At 36.7% G+C, this 17,614-nt stretch overlaps 1 protein-coding gene across 2 annotated transcripts; it reads left to right on the top strand.

Moving 5' to 3' along the window:
- The first annotated feature begins 1,006 nt into the window (after positions 1 to 1,006).
- Positions 1,007 to 16,326, top strand: mtmr10 (myotubularin related protein 10). 2 transcript variants are annotated; one of them, XM_067485624.1, is made up of 16 exons: positions 1,007 to 1,569; positions 3,467 to 3,527; positions 5,134 to 5,270; positions 5,796 to 5,868; positions 7,147 to 7,289; positions 9,058 to 9,151; positions 9,276 to 9,441; positions 9,963 to 10,050; positions 10,261 to 10,349; positions 10,505 to 10,635; positions 10,806 to 10,875; positions 11,396 to 11,466; positions 11,783 to 11,955; positions 12,063 to 12,233; positions 12,540 to 12,722; positions 13,196 to 16,326. In XM_067485624.1, exons 1-16 carry the CDS (start codon positions 1,513 to 1,515, stop codon positions 13,805 to 13,807), a joined length of 2,319 nt encoding a protein of 772 aa, XP_067341725.1. In that variant the 5' UTR covers positions 1,007 to 1,512; the 3' UTR covers positions 13,808 to 16,326. The 2 variants fall into 2 exon arrangements, with proteins under 2 accessions (XP_067341725.1, XP_067341718.1); XM_067485617.1 differs by having other exon boundaries at positions 1,008 to 1,569; positions 13,193 to 16,326.
- Positions 16,327 to 17,614: the final 1,288 nt, after the last annotated feature.

The following is a 17,614-nucleotide window of genomic DNA, read 5'->3' as shown; positions in this document are numbered from 1 at the left end:
TGGGCCCACTGAAAGAGTTTGTTACTTCACCGTAATATTAAACACATCAAAAATGGGAAAAAATATATCCAGAAAAGCTGGTCATGATATATGTTCTTTGTAGTTTGTGCCACATAATAACAATTTCAATTAGTGTCTTCTGTAATCAATGTGTAATGGCCTAATACGGATAGTTGTAGTGTTTTAATAAAGCCAGGATAACATGCCTACCTTAAATCATATTCAGTGTATAGTCCAACAGTGCCACCTAATGCACAGAATTTATAAGGTCAATTCATTTCTTTTGATCATTCAACTTAAAACGAGTCTTCTTAGGTCGACCCAATCCATTCTCGACTAAATATCACAGAGTGAATAACATTTAGTTTTGATTAATTTTGTTTGCCACCTCGTTTTATAAGTTTGTCTGGTTGGGTTTAAATTTAGATTTGTGAAAACGTTGGCTTTAATTACATTATTAGAGAGACTACTGTTTTATTTATATATACACGTATATATATATATATATATATATTATATACATACAGACATACATATATATACACATATATATATATATTGCATTTCTTTTGTTTCTACAGCTAACTTGTAACTGTTGTACATTTACGCCTGTAACTGTGTGTATATTTTCTGTTGATTTTGTTGACATGCACAAAATCGTAGTTTTAATTGGACTTAATGTCAAATCAAGTAAAAATGCAATGAATTCAAGTTTGTTATGTCCCAGTTTTCAGTTTTGTGAAATAAAGTTATGGCAAAAAAAATGCAGCACGCCCTCAAGCCTCGGTGTCTCATGGGAATTGTAGTTCATGGGAGGTGTACTTGATGAAAGTTAGCAAAATTATCGTTGGTTTGTCTTTCAGATGTTGTAGTTGGCAGCGTTTCATATGACGTACAAGCACACGATAAAAGGACTAAGATTTTATTTTTTATTAGGTGTCATGACAGTTTGGGTAAAGAAAGTCTCGGTGTACATTTACAGCTCAGCGGTGGTGCCCGGAAGCAGGGCGGGACCTCGGCTCTTTATAAACATGGCCGTTAAGTCCTTAACAGGATCAAGTACTGCGTTTGGTTGAATTAGTTGGACTTTGAGGAAGTCACTGACGAAACTACTACAGTAACAGGTGGAAAGAAAATGTAGACACAGATCGTGCGCCTTCAAGTCGTTTTTCTTGTTTTATCTGTCAAAGGGAACCGCGTTTATAAAGTTTATGTAGTACTATATGCTAGCTAGCTAGCTCACCAAGCTAACGTTAACTTCTGTCAACTTCTGCAAGCAGCTGGCGTAATCTGCTCTGCTACTTGTCTGCTTATTGAAATGGAGGAGTGCCGTCGCTCGCCCAGCCTGTTTCGATGAATATTTTTCACAAGGAAGTATCGCGTTTACTCGGCTAAAGGCTGACCTCAACTTACTTAAAGGTTTCCTTTCGGGTAGTTTTTTTTCCACTGGCAGCAGCCAAGCGCTTGCCAGGCTCTCGTTTAGCACCGCCGCCGGGAGGACAGACGTAAACAATGTTTTCTGTCAAGCCCACGAAACCAACCTTCAAGTGTTATCTCCCACCTGTACAGGTATGTATTTGTTTTTGGCTGATAAGAGCAGAGTTTATTTTGTCACAGCGGATGGCAACAGTACAGTTACACATGACTCGTTTTTAGTTCGTATAGCCTGCAATTGTCACGACTGGGGTGTTGCGGAAGAAAAGTTGATCATTGACATGTTAAAAGATTTTAAGGAGCGATAACGCTTTCAGATGTGGAAGCATTTAATGAAATGTTAGGGGTTGGCTAGAGAACTGTTCTTACCATTTATAGAATTGAAACCTGTTGGGTCAATGTGATACCATGTTGAAAAGGAGAACAATTACTGCACAGTAATTCGGCATTGTGCGGATGGGTATGGGTTGGCTTGTTTTAACCACAGGTGTACGCGTGAGCGAGGCGGTTTGCTTATACAGGCGCAAGTGGAGCAACCCAAACAAAAACATAGCTTGCATGGTTAAGCCGAGGACTAGTGTGGGCAAGTGTTTGTTTTTAGGCAACAGTGACATTCAGTCTATTCTAGATTACAATCTAGAACATATTGTCATGAGCGTGCCCGAGTCAATTTTATTCATATTCCACAGCATCACACACATTTGTGCACAGAAGTGTTTGCAGCAGTTTTACATTTTGGATAAAAAATACGAATTAGTTATGAACGAATTAATGAGTTCATCTAGGTGAGCTGTGCACAAGGCCTTTACTGAACAATGATATTTTTCAGTGGCAATTTTTTTAAGGAAATGGGCGTTTGTACCCTTTTTTTGGTTGCTGGATTTTTAATGCTTGCTGTGAGGTTAAAGTGTTAATTTCGAGAATAAATTGAGGAAATTACCACACACATCTGATGTTTATTCTGTTTTTAAAATAGAAAAAAAACATTATACAGTCTACTGTACTGTGTACATTGTATAATGTAGATGACCTGTGTAATTTGCTACTGCTTTTCATCTATATGACCTTGGTATCTAAGCTGCTAGGATATTTTACCACCTTACTTGAGTTTAGAACTCATAAGAATGACACCAGATAACAGAAGAGACTGGTTTTAAAGGTTCCTCGTAAAAACTCTGAATTGGCTTTTAGATTAAACTGCAACAGATCTTGTAGTTAGGCACTCAATCCTCACAGGGATTTTGAAACCTGATTAGCTCACATTACCAGAAATACTATATCTTGGTAATCAATAACCGAAATACTGATTGATTAGTCTGAGAACAGATTGTGATGTTTTTTCGTGCAGGGGTTCAGAAGTCCACTGAGGCAAATTGGTAATTGATTAAATTTACTAGATATATATTTACTGATATTATTATTATTATTATTATTATTATTATTATTATTATTATTATTTTGTATCATGTTCTTATGTATCTCTAGCAAAAGAAATCCTGATCTCAGTGACATTTCTTGATGCTCTTAAAGCTGAAAGTTAGTCTTTTACCCTAATGTTCATTTATTAATTTGGAATCAGTGTACTGAAGTTAAACCAACAATTTAAAAACTAAAGACTTGTCAAAATCTCACCACGAACTGAGCTGTATCTACAAATATGAGTGGTATTTAGGTGCACTCTATAGTTTACAGTACATTGCTATCCCCTCCAGTTTTGCCTGCAGAGCTTACAACAGACTTATTGTAACATCCTGCATGTTGTAACTTTTAATGCAACATTAAGTCACCAAAGCAAATCACAACATTTGTCAGGTTGTTCAACTTGGTTTTAGGACAGCCACTATCATAAGCATGTAGGGAATTTATATTAGTTTTTCCTAGAAAGTAACTAATATTTCAAGCTTTGGTTATGATGCATGGGCAAGTAGGAGTGGTAATTATCTAGCCCCTCTGCTTTCTAATGATATCATTCATAATCATTTGACAAGTTTGTGTTTTACTAACGTGGATGTGTCCTATGCTTTTTCTCTAGACTGATGTGAAAAAAACTATTGAACCACCTATTAAAAAGTTGGAGCCTAAGTTACTTCCAGGTAAGTCGATTAATTTTTGTAGGCCAAGCTGGAACTCCCTGCTTCCCTTAGCAAAGAGCCATTGGGATTTTTCATTAGATTTTGGATTACTGCAGAATATAAGCTTCGTGTGTTTTGTTCACAAAGAATCTTCATAGATTAACACCAGTTATGAGCCAGCCACTGATATTTGCATAAGCACCAACTTAAAGTAAAATTATATTTGCTGCCACAGTTGGAGAAGTTTTCTCTGTCATCATCAGCATCATCGCAATGCCTTAAAACTAACCCGTGTCCTGTTAAAGTAAAATTTGCTTCAGTTGAGTTTTACATATTGATTTTTGTTTTGAGATGCTACAACTTAATTTGCACATTCGATCTACTTCAGTAAAGTGTACTTTTAATAAGGTCACGATCAACGTAGATTTTAATTGACCACCTGCTAAATGGTTGGCAAAACAAACATTCCATTCCCAGGCAATGTTTACTGCCAAAAGATCATCACTTCCTCTACCATTCTCACTTGAGAGACAGAGAAAACTGGTTTCATGTTCAGCTTCCTTGTTTTTGACGTACTGCACATTTGCTGCATACTGACCTGAGGCAGAGCTTTAAAGTGTCTGCCTGTAGGACTCCACCCTGCTGCCCAAGTTGTCATCTTTTAAAAATCCCTGGGGCAGCTTTTTATAGCTGTATTCTTGGCTATGTATTTATTTTGTAATCATAAGTGGCAAGAGGAAAGGATCATGTTTCCAATAAAAACATAGCATATGAAGAGGTGCTTCGTTGTAGCGAAATCTATAACTTTTTTTATGTGATGAAAGGATCACAATTATCGTCACATAATTTTTTAAATGTGTGTGGGACCTCTTGGCTACCCTCCAGACACCCTTTAAGTAATGCAATAGCAGCTTTGAAAACTATTTATGCTTTGGTTCTGTAATATAATCACAACCATGCTGCTCACCAAAGTTCTCAAGATGAGATGTCTATTTGCAAGCGATATCCGCTTCCTGCTAGTTTGCATAAAGGCAGTGGTTGTGTAGGCACACTTAAACGATCAGTGTGGGTTTTTTTGTTTTTTTTTTTAAAATGTAATATTTTGTTAACTTCTATTGGTATGTATTGTTGTACTTTGAAAACTGTTATAAGGCTAAAACAAAACATAATTTCTTCTGCATCTAAATGTACAAAATGGTAACAGAGAAGATGACTTTAGAAAGAGGAAGATAGGAAAGGAATATGCATGAGTTGTATTTGTTAACTTAACTGTGTAGTTATTTTGCATGCCTGGATAAATGACATGATTTAATCATTAACAAATCATCTGAAATCTATTAAAAAAAAACTTGGTCTTTGGCAAGTTTTAATGCAAATTATTTTGTTTGTTGTTTACTACTACAAGCTTATTTTCTGGAAAGCAGTACTGTAAGAGTACAGAAGTTGTTTTCTATACTTTCTAAAAATAATTTTCTGTATTCAAGAATCTCATTCCACAATATGCATGGACATACACTGGACTAAAATATTCTTCCTCTAGGTCAACACTTTAACGTAAGACACGCATTAGGTTAGTTGGTTTACGCGTACACTGACCCTAGTTCCTTACTTATGTGTTTGTCACCAGGGGAGATAGTAGTTAATGAGGCGAACTTTGTGAGGAAATGCATCAGTGCTGAAAGCAGTCAGGATGACCTCTGGGGGAAGTTAATATGCACCAACTTTAAGGTCTCCTTTATTCCCCAAGATGCCCCACCTAAACAGGTATGTTGAAGTGGCCATTTTTTAATCTAGTACTAAAAATGGTAAATGTGTAAAAGATATAAAGATGTTGTAAAGAATTTATTTTGATGTTGTGACCCATAGTGTTTGAAAACCCAACTTATACAGCTTAACAGCACTAAAGTTTTATTACAATTGGGTTCAATTTTAGCTTTATATCTGAGATCTACTAGTATATTAGGTACTCAGCATACCACTGAGTTGCCTAAATACTTTTATTTTCACAGCCATGTTTTATGTGCAGTGCATCTGGTGAGGAGGAAGGAAAACTTGTGTACTTTCCTGCGCTGATATCGCACAAGAAGCAAGAGAACAGACGTCATTTCCAGCTTTGCTGCAGATTGTTTTTTGAGATAAAATGGAACTTGACCATTGCTCTCTGTAAAGGAATTGACTTGATATATCAACCAGCATTAAGACAATATTTTAGTGAGTTATAGGTCTCCCAAAATGGCCTACAGGATGTCTACCAAACATTTTTGTTTTCTTTTTTTAACTTTTTGACAGAAATCTCAGTTGTCCCACCTGCTGCTTGGAGAGCACGACATCCCTCTGACGTGTCTGGAGCAAGTAGTAACGGGTACATCTCATGACAACATTTGTTTTATCATAACTTAAATATCTATATTCAAAGACTCTTTGAACAGTACTACTAGCAGTGCAGATATATTCCTTCTAATGGTTTTTAAGCCAGCTCACCCTTCTGACAACTTTTTTTTTTAAACTAAGAAATTCTGAGGTGCTGCAAAGAGCCTGGTGGAGTGTGGCAGAGCACAACAGAGCCAGGATGTAATGTTATTCAGCAAGATCTTTAATCTGTTATGCAATCAAAAGTCTGTGCACATGCCCACACACCTCTGCAAATACATAATGTGCATGTCCTTGAATCTGCTGTGTGCCTCTAAAATAAATAATAAAACAAATAAAATAACAAAATTGAAACAATACTGTTTGGCACCCAGCCATCTCTTGCTGCTTATTGTTGGTAATTTGGCTCATTGGTCTGACGGAACCCTCCTCCAACCATTTTCCTTCTGCCTTCTTTCAAAACTAATAATTCGCTAACTAACAAATTTTTATAAAGACCAGAAAAGCACAAAAGCAAGTTGAACCCAGCACACTTGCTGCGAAACATTGACATCCAGAAATGGAAATTCTCACATAACCGATATGTGTGGCTCCTCGTACAGCAGGCTGTGTACTTGCTTTGGGGTACTGTGGGTACTCAGAAAGAAACAGCAATACTAGTGCACCGCTTGCTCCAGCATTTATACGTTGAGTGTTGGGGACAGTGCACACATGAGAAGCTTTTGCACAGGTTGACAAAATATAGCATTTTGGAGCCCTAAAGCAGTCTGTGACTTACAGGCAGACTATAGTTAGATGGGTCTCCTATATAATCTCTGACAGTTTGACTGGTCTAGTTTGTTGTTGGTCCTTGGTCAGCAATCTAGTCATGTCAGAGCTAAGGCAGCATTTAGCAGCAGTGCAGCATTTAGCAGCAGTGCAGCATTTAGCAGCGGTACAGCCTGGCTGGGATTAGTCTTGTTTATAGATCTTGTTGCTGACACTGCAAGGGCAGCTGCCCAGAGCAATTTTGTTTTGTGTTGCAGTGATGAAGCATTAGGCTGTTTTTAACCAACTTTTTTTACCTTATTTGATCTGGGCTACTGAAAACAACATTGTCATCTTGAATTTCTACTAATATAGAGGAGCATCAAGGATGAAATGTTTGAATTTATTTACATTAAAAACAAACATCAGTAGGTTTTGACTCTATGTGGATGTGACATTTTGCACATAGCTTTGTGTGAGATTACTGTTATGTCTAAAGGGAAATGTTGTTTATTCCTCTCAGTGAATGATACAAAGGGGAAGAAGAAAGTGTTGGGCTCAAACAAGAAGCTGAAGTTCAACCCCACTGAACTCATCCTGTACTGCAAAGATTTGCGAATCATAAGGTTCTGCTTTGATGAAGCTGGGCCTGAGAGTGCCAAAAAGGTTAGTTGTAGAGGAATGTTTCCTTTTTTTAATGTCCGTGTGTTAGTGTACATGCAGTTTAAAGATGGAGGTAAACTCTCACTAAGTTAATTTTGTATAAATGTTGCATTTAATTGCATTTTAATGATATTGAAGCCACTGTGTAAAATGTGAACATTTTTCTATTCAGATTTTATCATTCCCAACTACAACATCAACAAATAAAATGCTGCCATCCTCCAGTGTATACATAGTCTTACAGCTTTCACTGCAATTAGGTTGTGCCATGCCAAACAAATTTCAGATTTAATGACATGAAAACCTATACACAATGGCTTCAACATATTAAGCATTAGTATTAACCTTTAACTTTCTGTTGAGATCTTGTAATGGCATATTACTCAGAAAGAATCCATAAACTCAGTTTTTCCTGCTCAGTTTCCTGTTGCTTGTTGCTGAGCAAATTTTTATTTTCCTAATCCTGTGAACATACAATAGTCAGTTTCAATGTCATAACCACTTCCTCAGTGACAAATATATTTATATTATGTAAGCAGTGATGTGTTATGTTCTCAACCTCCACCTGAAGAAATTGCGAACCACTAACAGGATTTTCAGTTTTGTCAGTTGCCAAACAATGAATAAGACAGAACAATGGCCATTCAAAGCAAAGGAAATTAAGAATGATCCTTATTGTAAGAACAACTGGCAGCGTGACTCTGACTCATCTGCACATTAGAGGCACAGATGTTTCATTCTTTAAATCAGACCTCAGTTTACTAGGGTTTAAGTAGGCCACTGTGATGAGTGATTAAATAGTACTCTAATATTAAAATTATGTGTTATGTTTTAAGCCAGATGCATAATTATTGTTTTTTAATATAATGTTTTAAAGATGACTTGTTGCTGCTTTGAGGGACGTAGTTAGTAATATACAAAATACACAGCTTCTTAAACTCATTGACATTAACTGCTTTTTTTTTTTTTAGAGCTTTAATGTAGAATTATTATTATTATTATTATTATTATTATTATTATTATTATTATTATTGTAGAATATTGCCTTACAATAACATTACAGTATGATACTGCTGCATTGAACATAGTGTAGTACTGTACTTCTCATACCAGTGTCTATTTAAAGATTAATTCATTTTGAAAATAAAATATTTCACACTTATTTTATATTTGTCTCTCCCACATACAAGAAAATGTGGAGGGTAGATTATTTACTGAAATTGAAATATGTCTGCACGCCTCACTACTGCACAGTGAGTCTATTTATGGACATCATGTACTGTATGTAATTATAGTGTAAACTTAAGAGGGCTCAGTTCTCTCTGTCTCACTTTTCTCCCATTTGTGACATACAGAATGAAGACAGCCTATAATAGCTTGTTTAGTATTGGGAAATTGCAGAGTTGGGAGCAGCCATGTCTACACGCACACGCACATGCACACTAAATGTTTCTGTGTCCTCTCATGTTATTCACAGCTTTACTACTGAATGTACTGCTTTGTGTGACTCTAGTGGAGCCACAGAGAGATTCATTCCAGTGAACCCAGAGCAGTAGGCTGTCTGTCAAACATTTGCTTCCCCAGGTTTCACTTGTTCTTGTTTTTGTATGTTTAAAGAACACACCTCACTTAATTTTAGCTTTGAGGAAAACTGAGTTGGGGACCTACATGGCAGATGTAAAACCTTATCTCTTAACATTATACAATCTTAATTGTACTTCTATTCTGTTGTGCTGTATATAGCATAAAAGTGTGTTTATCTTTATCCTAGGTTTGCCTTGCTATTGGCCACTATTCCCATCCAGCTGATCTTCAGCTACTGTTTGGCTTTGAATATCAAGGACGACGATACCATGAATCTAAAGGTACTACATAGCCTACTATTTCTTTCACTGTCAGAACTGACTTGTCTTTGTGAAACGTTTCTGTGAGTCCAAATTCAGGAATTACAGATGACAAATCTGTTTAATACATTTTCATTATGCACAGGAAATAATCCCTTTCCAGGAGAGCGTGTCAATGGCTCCACCCCACGAGGAGGCTTACAGACCCCCATTTTTGACTGCTCATCTGACTGGGATCGGGCGATCAAGAGAACGGGTGCTTCAGAGTGGAGGGTGTGCACCATCAATGAGAATTATGCCATTTCACAAAGGTTTTTAAGCTTATTTTTTTGTTCTGGGCAATTTATCTTGGGCGTTATGGATGAGGCCTGTCTGTAGCTGGCATTAGGTTATTAAGGACACTCAACTTATTCATGCTTAGTGCTTATTGGCACAACTCTCTATTTACACTGTGCCTTTTTTGCTCATTTTGTGAATGACTTGAGAAGAAAAAGGCTATTTTGGACAATTTGTACTAATTGTCGGAGTTAACTGGGGACCTTGTGGTTGCTTTCAAAGTAAGACATTACAGTGTTATGTGGAATTTAAGAAAAGGCTCATTGTGTAATGATGGCTTGTACCAAACTGTACACATCACATGGTGCGGAAACAGTACTTGGCACTGATTACTTTTTCTCTCAGTTAAAAACTCAAAGCTAGATATTTACAGTAAATCAAGTAAGGCTGAAAATCTGATGTGGACAAGTCACGGTTGTTTTTCCATTTGAATTAATTTTTCAACAGTGTTTTGTGTTTGATTCATGTGTAAAAGCAGTCTTTCTCCTCTTCCTAGTCTTCCTGAGTTCATTGTGGTCCCAGTTTCTCTGGCAGATCAAGATCTAAAGCAATACTCACTTTTCTTCATTGATAATCGCATCCCTGTGAGTATCTATTGAATGTCAAAGTTACAGGTATTGGTTTTCAGTTCTTTATAGTTAGACCTATAATGTCATCTCAAATTTAAGGAATGCCAATAGAGTCATTGTAGTCATTGAACGCTAATTCCAAGTAGCGTACAATTTGAATGATTGTAGCATTTGCTGTATTTTCTCACTAGTCTGTGTCTAATTTATCTGCTATGATCTTTGTAGTACTGGTGCTGGAATCACCCCAATGGATGTGCTCTTGTCCGTATGGCCAACATAAGTGATCCTTTACAACAGAAAAAGATTGAGCAGAGGTAGTGCAAACCTCTTTACTTCTTTCAGATTTGATACATGAGTCTTTTTTGCATGAGATGTTTAACTGCTGCACTAGGAGACACTCTGATAAACTGATATTTGTTTGCCACAGCGGCTTCAAGATAAATGTAGTTATCGACTTATGTTATTGCAGGATCTATACTGCCATCACAAAAAGTCATCCACAGCGCAGTGAAATCTTCTTGTCAGATGTGGACAAGTGTCTCCCAAACATCCAGGACATCCAGACTGCATTTGTTAAACTCCGACAGATCTGTGTTGTAGGTGAGCTCCATTCCAACCTTTTAAAAATATTCACCTTCCAATACAAGTATTCAACCTCTGTATGCAGTGTAAGTAAATGCAAGTTTCGTCAGAGTAGTAAAGATGCGGATTCCTTGACATTGTTGTGTACAGTTGTATAGGTACATGTGTCTTGTTTTGATTGTGTTCAGATCCTTTTGAGGAGTCTGATGAGAGGTGGCTGTCATCCATTGAAAACTCAAGATGGCTTGAGTATGTAAGGTATGTGAACAACCTTAACTCTGCATGTCTCTTCATAAACTACCAGTGTTGTGATCAGTGAAATGTTTATCTACATAATTTTTCTAAATGACAATTTACCTTGACAGACCTTTAGTATCGCGCACATACATAGCATGTATGTTACAGTTATGTTTGTGTGTTACATTTATTAATGTTTTTGTAAAAATATATGATAAAACCTAAATATTTGTATATTTTGTAATTATTTCTATAGTATTATATTTCTATATAGTGTAAAAATTCACTCATGAGATAAGTTGGATGTTTGAACAGCTTATTCTTTAGCCTTGAAATCTGGTGACGATCTGATGTTTTACACTGAGCAGCAACTAGCCGCATTTATCTACTTGCCTTGAAATAATTGGTGCACAAACACAAAAAGAACTTTGAAATAGTAACTTTGTGTGGATTAGAACTTTTTATCTGTGCTAGCGTGAAAATGTTTTTTCCCCTGTTTTTCCAAATTCAGTTAATATTAATATCCTGTTTGTGACTATAGGGCCTTTCTGAAACACGCAGCTGACATAATTTTCTACCTGGATGGAAAGAATGCTTCAGTCATACTCCAAGGTAAAACACTTCTTGCAATTTTATCAATATCCCCATAGGTTTAGAAGTAAGTTTCAAACCAGGCAGTCAAAGAGCAACAGTGCTATGTTCTTTAGTCTTACATGGGGCATGGTGAGCTTACCATTTGATGTCATTATTCAATCATTTATTTTGTCAGAATCTCCTCTAAAGGTTTTGCATATCAAACAAAATACATCTAAAGTAATTTGGAGTCTATTAGAATTATAAAAAAAAAAAAATTCACTCTTGCTGAAATTGAAAATACTTTTCTTGCAAACAGCCAGTTTATGTCTTTGGTTTCTCTCTCTTTCTGCAGAGGAAGAAGACAGAGACCTGAACTGTGTAGTGTCCTCATTGGTGCAGCTCATGTTGGACCCTCACTATCGCAGCCTCATTGGATTTCAGAGTTTGGTGCAGAAGGAGTGGGTGATGGCTGGCCATCGTTTTCTGGATCGATGCAACCACTTAAAGAAGAGCGACAAAGAGGAGGTATATGTCCGATTAAAACTAATCTGGTAAAGGAAGAGCTGACCTAATGTATTCTTTGAGACCCTTACCCTTTCTGTTGTTTGTTTCTCTTTGTCTTCTTGGTCAAGTCCCCACTGTTCATGATGTTCTTGGACTGTGTATGGCAGATGATGAACCAGTACCCGGCAGCATTTGAGTTCACAGAGGTCTATCTGATTGTACTGAGTGATAGCATGTGGATACCACTTTTCAGTACTTTCCTCTTCAATTCTTCTAAACAGCGTGCTCAGTACTTGATGGTAAGGGATAGTGGACAAGTCTGTATATTGATTTAGCAAAATGTATACACATTTGTTTTAAACTTTGAATTTAGTAGTTGATGAAAACATAGTAAAGAAAAGCATCATTTTTGTTTCCTTAAAAGTTCATGTACAACAAAAAAAACAGTCAGAATGTGTTAATATGTGAACGTAGAACGTGGCCGTGGGGTGTTTTTTGATAGTTATTTACATAGTGTATGTTATGTTTTCTTTTTTTTTTTCCTTTCCCCTAATACAATGTTGACACATTTACAGAGGAGGAATATCATTGTCTTTACTCTACAGGACTTTGCCAAGAATAAAGCCATTCCTCAAGGAGAAGACAAAGTGGTGTATTTCCCTCCTGTGTGGGACTGGTTACAGCAATTCACCAGCAAAGACCTGACCCTCTTTAACAATCCCATGTATGTAGGCAAAGGAGCTGCCTGTGTTCAGAATGGGGAAGTGAAAACATTTAGACGTACAAAGGTAACACTTGAAGACACTTAGTGTGTTTATGTACACACACACACACACACACACAATTTATTTTATTAAGACAAGTCAAGTATCCACACAAAGTATATATGGAAATTTTTATTTCAACCTAGTAGGTATTACTGTTTTATTTTGTTTGTTTTTTTATGCATTTTGCTGAAATTAATTCTGATAGATTAATGTGTAATAAGAGGTAATCTATCCAATCAGCAGTTTATTTGCTGCTGTGCAATCTAGTATGTTTTTTTTTTAGTGTCATCAGCATTTTCAGAAAACACTCAGTCGATGAGTCACTTGGAAAACAAAGTTGTAGGTTTCAATACAATGTGGATTTGTGAAGATTTGATAACATAGGTGGAAAGACAAGACTCTGCTCCTTGTCAAGTTTACTTAAAATAATCTAACTTTCCCCTTTTTTATCTTTGGTTTTTTTTTTTCAAATAAACTCTTCCATCCTCTAGCAGAAAACCTACAGTTCCACAATGAGAGGAGCATCAACATCTATGCGTAATGGAGTGAAGGGTGCTGAGGACACACTGCCCCGACGGAGCTCTCTAGTGTCAGAGCTGAAGTCTGATTTCTCGACCGTGAAAGATGAAAGCCCATTAGAACGCTTCTTCAGAGACTGGTTTTCTCGACCTGCTGACCAGCAGGGCCTCCTGATTCCTCTGTTCATGCCTTCTCACGTGGCTCTCTGGAAGCTCTTCTTCCTGCGTTGGGTTCCTGAAGCCTGCATTCCCCGAGGGGGCCCCATCCACACTTACCACAAGCTTTCTCAGCTGGTAGATGAAATAGAGCTCCTTCAGAGCCAGATCAGACAGTATAAGGGACCCAGTCCAAGCAGCACACCTCTCCCTAGCCCAGGGGGGCCCCCTTTCAACCAAAGGAGGATGTATTTTAAGGCCAGTTCCCCACATGATCCGCCTACTCCTCCAGACTTTCTTACCTCCACCTTTCCTTTCTCGCCAATGGGAAACCTGTGCCGCCGCAGTACCCATGGGACTCCCATTAGCAAATTTCTGAATGGGGCGAGGATCTGGCTTTCCACAGAGACTCTTGCTAATGACACTGTGTGAGTGCTTGGGGCTTTAGGGCTCGCTTTTCTGAGCCTAGTGCAGGTTTGCTTAAAAAAAAAAAAAACGAAAAATAAATTTTCTATTTCCCCTTTTTTTTTTTTTTTTTTTTTTTTTTTTTTTTGTAAGACCAAGAAAAAAAATGAGAAATAGAAAAATAACTTTGGACTTCTGAATAATTTATAAGCTACAATTTGCACCATTGATGCTGCATTGGAATCTGAGATGATTCTTAATCTGAAATGTCATCTATGGGACTGAATCATTGTACATTACAGTTGAAGAAATGAGATGCACTAAATGGCATCTTGCTTACTGGCCAATTAGTTGCTACTGTGAGGTCTCCTGACTGTGAAAGATTTCACATTTTTATTGTCTTTTCTCCCTAAGCGTAGGTCTTTGTCGAGAGAGAGAGAGAGAGAGAGAGATATATATATATATATATATATACATTTTCTTACTAAGCTTACTGTATGGCACGCACAGAAATTGCTTTTTGAGTTTTTAATATTGACTCAAGTTGAGGTTGTGAGCTCCCTTTCCAAGACTGTCCCGTGATTTACTGCATGTTTTAAAGTAATATTTGAAATATTTATATATGTGTGTAACAGTGCTATCAGCTAATTTTTTCTTTCTTTGAAATCTAATTGGTCAGTAAGATTCATCTGCTGTAATGGAATAGTGACACTTGAAAAAGGAAAATGGCTTTTAATTGCAGCAGCAATGATGCATTTCACTGAACACTGATCTGTTTGTGCCTTCCAAGAAATTCAATCGACAATGTAATATTTTACTTGGGTTTTTTTTTTGTATTTCAGAAAGGGGAACAGAAAATAACACTGCTCATAATTTCTGTACTTTGGGGTGAAGAGAATGAGGACCAGGCCTGGTTAAATGCAATTTTTTTGCACAAACATAAAGCAATTTGCTCCAGGTGCCATTATGTTAATGGCTGTTTTGGTGTTGGTTTTGTTAAGTGTGATTTCAGGGTCTTTGTAGATTAACTATTTTTCAAGCAGAGATTAGGGCCTTTATTTTTAGCATCATAATGCAAGTCTGGAGCTGTAAGGACTTAAATCTGTGGTAGATATTTTCTCTCTTCTTTTGAAGGGGCTTTAGCAGAATTTCTATAGAGGCCTTCTGGCAAGGCCCTGAGGAGAAGCTGTAACAGTAGCTGAATGGTAAAAATATTTGGGGAAAAAAAAAGGGAAAGATGGGGGATTTGACTCAGACCAGTCCCTAGTTTAGTTCATAGTCAGTTGTAAGGGTAAATGTGTAAAAATGGGATCAGTCAGTTGTCTGCTCGGCGTTAGTAGAGAGTTTAAAGCATTAAGTCTATACATTGTTTAACATGCAATATGTGGCAATACCTGTGCATTTGTAACTGTGATTTTTACTTTTTTCTTCTTTTTGCTGATCATGCTATTCTGAATAGAGGAGTTATATAGTTAAAAAGCAGTAACATTATTCTACTTTTAGTCAGGATAGAGACTGAGCCTCTGCCTGCCCCTCAAAAAAGGGGCTATTGCTGATGAAATAAGGTAATTTTCTCGAGCTAAACTTCCAGTGAGCTACAACTGTTTAAGGTGTTTAGACACTGCCTTCCAGCTTAACTAGGGACTGGTTTGAGACACATTTGTGGAAATGGATCGGTCATCCAGTGCCTCCTTTTTAAAAACTCATAAGAATCTAGCACTGTGTAATATTTTACTGTCTTAGAATAACAACACTGCATATATTATTAAAGCGCTTTGTAAATATGAATATACAACCACTTGACAGGCTCAAAATCTATGCTTTTACATGGGAGCATTGATTCTTAGATGCTAGATTGACTTTTTTCCCAATGATTCTTAGATATAAGCAATTGTTTAGCAATAACGAGTTCAGGTTTTTTGTTTTTTTTTGTATTTTTTTTTAAATACAGATGTGTGTGTGTGTGTATATATACAAGTGCAAACCTGCTTTCCCAAATGCTTTTAATTGCACATTTAACTCCGTATATAGAATAGCTTTGTTTTAAAGTGGTATTTGAATAGAATTTTGGCAAATATAAATACTGTATATGCTTGAAATCTTAAATTAATATTTTTGATTAACGGTACTGAACTTTTATCCGATATAATCTTTAAAATTTATGGAGGAATATTTATATGCTGTGTTTTTCCACTAATTCACCATGTTGCGCTCTGTTGTAATTGTATGATGACAGTGCTTCCACTGTGGCACTGTTTGATAGTGATTAGCAGCAGATGTATTTATTCAGTTAAGATGCAAATGTTTGCAAAGAGGGATGCTGTTGCCACTGTATATCCCTTGTGCCTTTTTGGGGAGATTGAACATTTTTTTTGTAACTATATTCTAAATCTGTTGACCTATTTTAGTTTTCTAAACGGTTTTGTTATCAATTCTGTAAATCAAATTAAATTCAGAGGTACTGCACTGAAGCTTGCTTTTTCTAACAGCAAAGACGGCTCAACTGTGTACCCGTAACCAATAATTACATTATTTTTCAGACAAAATTGTCTTCTGCCTTTTTATTGTATTGAAACAAAAGTTCACGGATTAATATTTTTTTTAATTATTTATTTTTTTTGTGTTCTACCTTTTAATCTCTTTAAAAAAGAAAAGGGAAATATGTAATTTACAGACACTACAATAATGGAGGGTCGGGGGCGACTGTGGCAGGAAGGTAGAGTGGTCGTCCACCAATCTCGCCGTTGTTGGTTCAATCCCCGGTGATCTCCGGTCACATGTCAAAGTGTCCTTGAGCAGGACACTGAACCTCAACTTAGTTGCTCCTGGTGAGTGTTGACCAGCATAGAAGCTGTGTGTGTGATTGTGAGTGCACACAAGTGAATAAGAAGCAGTGTAAAGCGCTTTGAGTGCCAATAGGTAGAAAAGCACTATATAAGTGCAGAGCATTTACCATAAGTTCAGTGAGTTCATTTAAGCAGTTCTTTGGTGCATTATCAAAAAACACTAATTAGCACCTTTAACATTGCGATATCCAATAACTGACAATTTCCTGGAAAGATGCAGCAGTAATGACTTGATCGTGTGTGATTATTAACACCTAAAGCTCTTCTTAGAATAACTCTGTTATATTCATTATGGTTGAATTTCTCCACCTTCTAAGCAATTCTGAACTTTTAAGTATAGTTCAACAAGCCTTTTTGCACACTTGCTTTCGCAGTTTAAATGAAGTTAACAGTTCAATACGTGTATAATTATGTTGCATTTTTAAACCTTGTGTAAACAGTATTACAGTTCTGTTAGTTTGTGATTATGGGTTATCCCTAATTGCAAAAACAAAGTAAAATGCAGCTTTTACTCAGTTGGGATAAGTATAATGGTTGACAAACTGTAGAAATATAAAAGTGTAAGAGTTATGTTTCTGAGAAAACGATAAGTTTTCTATTCCTTGATTAGTTTTCACCTCGCCCATTTTGCAGTGCGCTTGAAGAAGCTGTGAATACATATTTCAGGCTTTGCTTTCTTACCAGGCCCTAATAACAGCAGAGAAGTCATTGCAGTAAAGGCAAATGTGAAACGTGTAACATGAAAATGATTGTGCCACATTGCAGTGTCTTGTATTCCACACCTAAATGGGATGTAGTCATAAATGTGATTATGATTATTGTTTTTATTATGGCATATTAAACTGTCCAAAACACTTTTGCTTGGCCCCAACTCAATCTGGATGCTTTGAATTTTTCCTTAGCCTCCAGACTGTTAGAGTCCTCAAACCCCACCCATGACACTAGTCACCAAGGAGTAAGCTATGCAAGTGAAATGCTGAGTAATGGG

Source organism: Channa argus, chromosome 2, assembly GCF_033026475.1.
Source record: "Channa argus isolate prfri chromosome 2, Channa argus male v1.0, whole genome shotgun sequence".
Lineage (NCBI taxonomy): Eukaryota > Metazoa > Chordata > Actinopteri > Anabantiformes > Channidae > Channa > Channa argus.
Note: the sequence above shows the minus strand (reverse complement) of the source record. Positions and strands in the feature narration are given on the sequence as shown.

What these genes read in the sequence shown, in the direction of transcription:
- mtmr10 (XM_067485617.1), top strand. Translation starts at nt 1,513, where the DNA reads ATGTTTTCTGTCAAGCCCACGAAACCAACCTTCAAGTGTTATCTCCCA. An exon ending in AAGATGCCCCACCTAAACAG is followed by an intron (nt 5,271 to 5,795) that starts GTATGTTGAAGT and finishes ACTTTTTGACAG; the next exon opens with AAATCTCAGTTGTCCCACCT. An exon ending in AAACATTTAGACGTACAAAG is followed by an intron (nt 12,723 to 13,192) that starts GTAACACTTGAA and finishes TCCATCCTCTAG; the next exon opens with CAGAAAACCTACAGTTCCAC.